This window comes from Branchiostoma belcheri, unplaced genomic scaffold, assembly GCF_001625305.1.
Source record: "Branchiostoma belcheri isolate BF01 breed outbred unplaced genomic scaffold, Haploidv18h27 scaffold224, whole genome shotgun sequence".
NCBI classification, from domain to species: Eukaryota; Metazoa; Chordata; class Leptocardii; order Amphioxiformes; family Branchiostomatidae; genus Branchiostoma; species Branchiostoma belcheri.
In genome coordinates, this window is record NW_017803758.1 from 227207 (window position 1) to 230723 (window position 3517).

The 3517-nt window shown below is 44.5% G+C and overlaps 2 protein-coding genes across 5 annotated transcripts in view; one reads left to right on the forward strand and one right to left on the reverse strand.

Annotated features, from left to right (window-relative positions):
- The window catches only part of LOC109470428, a 19338-nt gene extending 18342 nt beyond the window's left edge, over window positions 1-996 (reverse strand). Inside the window, exon 1 of the mRNA XM_019769377.1 lies at window positions 794-996. The gene's annotated coding sequence lies outside the window, so the exon portion shown is untranslated. The remainder of the gene's footprint in view (window positions 1-793) is intronic.
- Window positions 1-3517, forward strand: part of LOC109470429 (DNA-directed RNA polymerase II subunit RPB11-a) — a 12672-nt gene that overhangs the window by 1149 nt on the left and 8006 nt on the right. Inside the window, exons 1-2 of one of the 4 annotated variants that reach the window (XR_002140253.1) lie at window positions 1226-1323; window positions 3408-3496. The exons of 2 other annotated variants lie outside the window; for them this stretch is intronic. Coding sequence is in view for 1 of the 2 variants with exons in the window: in XM_019769379.1 (XP_019624938.1) it covers window positions 1271-1323 (53 nt within the window). In the remaining variant the exon portion in view is untranslated. Of the gene's footprint in view, window positions 1-1224; window positions 1324-3407; window positions 3497-3517 lie in introns of those variants that run through there. One more of the 4 variants, XM_019769379.1, reaches the window with a different exon arrangement.

Here is a 3517-nt window from a genome sequence, read left to right on the forward strand (position 1 = left end):
TAAAAGGTCCACTTTTTGGTCCACTTTTTATGTAAAGGTCCACTTTTTGGTCCACTTTTTATGTAAAGGTCCACTTTTTGGTCCACTTTTATGTAAAGGTCCAAGATTTTTTCTTGAAAAGATGGACTGGAATCGTAGAAAAACTGCTCCCTTTCTCATTGAATAAAAATTTATTTCTGATTTTTTCTTGACAATCCTCTCAAAAACGCACGAAATGCCATTTTAGAAGGTTCATTTTTCAAAATTTTCCGGGGGAGCATGCCCCCGGACCCCCCTAGGAACCTCGCGCCTTCGGCGCTCGCCTCACGCCTACGGCGCTCGAGGTCCCCTCAAGCAGTGGGAAGAACCCCCCCATTCAAAATCCTGGCTACGGGCATGCATCTTTGAGCCCCGGCAAAGATGAAGATGAAGATAATAACTAATTACACACACGCAAGTTATTAGTGATCATTAGTTTTAACCTTCACCAAATGATACTATTCTTGAAGGACAATGTGTTTTATACAACTCTTTAACATTGCAGACATAAACGTTAACGTTGTTACATGTTATGTAGACTAACGTTAGACTTAACCCAAAGTACTCTAGTCTAGTAGCCTGAATTCGAAATGCCGTTGATGTTTACAAATTGATACCTAACGTTATATCGAAGTCTACAGCCGTTACAGGTGTGTCGTAGGGACTCCTGCAGGTTAAAACATCTTTGTGGTTTTAAGGTCCGCCAAAGTTTTACTATGAACAAGAAGTGTGTCGACTGTTGAGCCTCGACTGTTATATGTAGCGTTTAGCGTACCGTTATGTTTACACCACACCGGCTGTCCATAGGTTCTTCTTCTTCTTGCTACTGTTGTGTCTGTAAAATCGGCAACAGCTCTGAAGTACCCTCAGTTTCTTGCCCTGGGATGAAATTCCTGTTGCTTCTGGAAAGCAGCAAAAACTGACTGAGTACATCGAGGCGTGTTTGCCCTTCAAACAAAGACTTGTAGGGCAGCCTGCTAGTTTGATATAGAACATACCATTACCATTTGTGGGTGTGATGTAATTTCGTGCGGTAAAGATGAAATTATGTAACGTTATATAGTCTCAAGTTCTTCATGCTATCATTATTTATTTATAGATAAAGATAAATTCGTAACCTAATAGACCTTAGTCATAACTAACTAAGCTTAGGCAATCTTTGAAAATAATATTCTTAATGTTACCCCTATTAAAAGAGTGAACCTTACTTGATGACGTCAGAGTAGCGTAAAAGCTGTTGCAGTGTAGCATCATGAACGCGCCGCCAACTTTTGAATCATTTCTACTCTTTGAGGGTGAAAAGAAGTAAGTGTGATATATGATACTGTTAATTTTGTCAAATGTGCCATTTTATGGAACAGTCATTGAGTTAGAAATTTTGTATTTTGTTCGCTTTTTTGTTGCAGTGCCCGTGCATATGTAGGGGGAGGGGGGCATCAGGCTTCCCTTGATACATTTCACGATGCGTTCTCTACGTTTACACGCGTTCACACACACACACACACACACACAACACATACACACACACACAACACACACACACACACAACACACATACGCAGATACACACACACACACTCACACAGATGGTTTTGAACTAAACCAGAATTGACAAATATATGGAGAGACATCCAATTATGTACAATCACATGGCCCTGGATTGCCCGCATAGGCCGGGAATGACAGTCCGGTAGAGCAACGAGCAGCCTAAACTGGATGGATACCTACCTGGCTGAAAGAATCTACTACTATCTACTACTAACGTGCAAATATACAAAAGTAACGCCCTCCGCACTGGTGTTCCAGTGCTGAATCAGCGGTCGAAATTTCGTCAGCACTGGAACTCCAGTGCTGAAAAAGGTTCAGCACTGGATTTCCAGAGCTGAACGGCTCTTTTCCAGAGCTGAAGCTCCCTCAGCACTGGAATTCCAGTGCTGAATATTTTTCAGCACTGGTTTTCCAGAGCTGAACGGCTCTGTTCCAGAGCTGAACGTTGTCTCAGCTCTCGGTTTCCAGTGCTGAACTCCCTTCAGCACTCGGTCTCCAGTGCTGAACGCGCGGCAGAGCCAGTTCAAAGGTCGCTCAGCACTGGGTCCCCAGTGCTGACGGCGGTTTCAGCACTGGAACCGAGTGCTCGTATACAAAAGTAACGCCTTCCGCACTGGATTTACCAGTGCTGGGGAAGAATTCAGCACTGGAAAACCAGTGCTGGAACATTTTCAGCTCTGGAAAACCAGTGCTGACGTCCCTTCAGCACTGGGACGCTCTTCAAACCAGTGCTGACGTCTTTCCCGGCACTGGAAAATTATGTCCCAGTGCTGAGAGGTAGGAAATCTGTGCCGCTCCTTGCTGTGCCGAATCACTTGTATTCCTGCCACTGACTTTACTCTTTAATCGTTATTGAAAACCTTACGCTGTTGTGTTTCACTACATGTGGTTTTGGAAACTAAAGAAACTAAAACGGCACCTTTGTGATTATTTTCGTTCATTTTCGCAGTGAAAAATTATTACGATTATATATAGGCACCAGTATAAGTGATATCAACCAGAGATACCAGAGACGGGGTACTTCTAGTATTCAGCTGGCCTCGCCGTCGTTGTTGTTTGTGTTGAAGAGGCGACGCTGAATCTCGAGGAGAATGAGGTCGCCCACAGCAGCATGTGGGTCTCGTGGTGACTCGTAGCCGTCTACATGGCCGGCTATCTCCCGAAGCACGTCGTCTTGTCGGACTTGCCTTGTCGCCACCCCTCTCTTGGACAGCTTTCTGATGAGGTCGTGGACAACAGGACGAAGCTCATGCCAGAGGATTATGGATGCGTCGATTCGCTCATCCTGGACAGCCCTCTCCTCTGACTCACAGCTCACGAATGCCTCAGAGACGGTGGCCTCTGCTCAGCACTCGGTTTCCAGTGCGGAACATAATTTCGTAATTCCACTTCCAGTGCTGAGACTTTTCAGCACTGGAATTCCAGTGCTGAACTCCTTTCAGCTCTCGGTTTCCAGAGCTGAACGGCTCTATTCCAGAGCTGAAGCCGCCTCAGCACTGGTATTCCAGTGCTGAGGCGGCTTCAGCTCTGGTGTTCCAGTGCTGAGAAAGGAGGGCGTTACTTTTGTATATTTGCTACTAACGTATATAGTGCAGGCAATGTTCAAGAATGTTCCATACTCCTCTTCCTAAAAATATCCTTGCATGTATGTCCATCTTAGACCCAAGTAACGTTACAAGTAAGACCATGCTGCATGGATCATGAATCTCAAATCTCAGGTCGAATTCAGTATTGTAAAAAAATGTAAATTTGTAAGTTACAGATTTGTCATTTTTGGCCTATCTCAATTATCCACCATCATTGGGTTATACCCAGTCCTACTAACAAAACTTTGTTTCTAGAATCACCATCACTAAAGATACCAAGGTTCCCAATGCTGCCATCTTCACTGTAAACAGGAGGACCACACACTGGGCAATTTACTTCGAGCGTAAGTATGCTCAGGCATGGT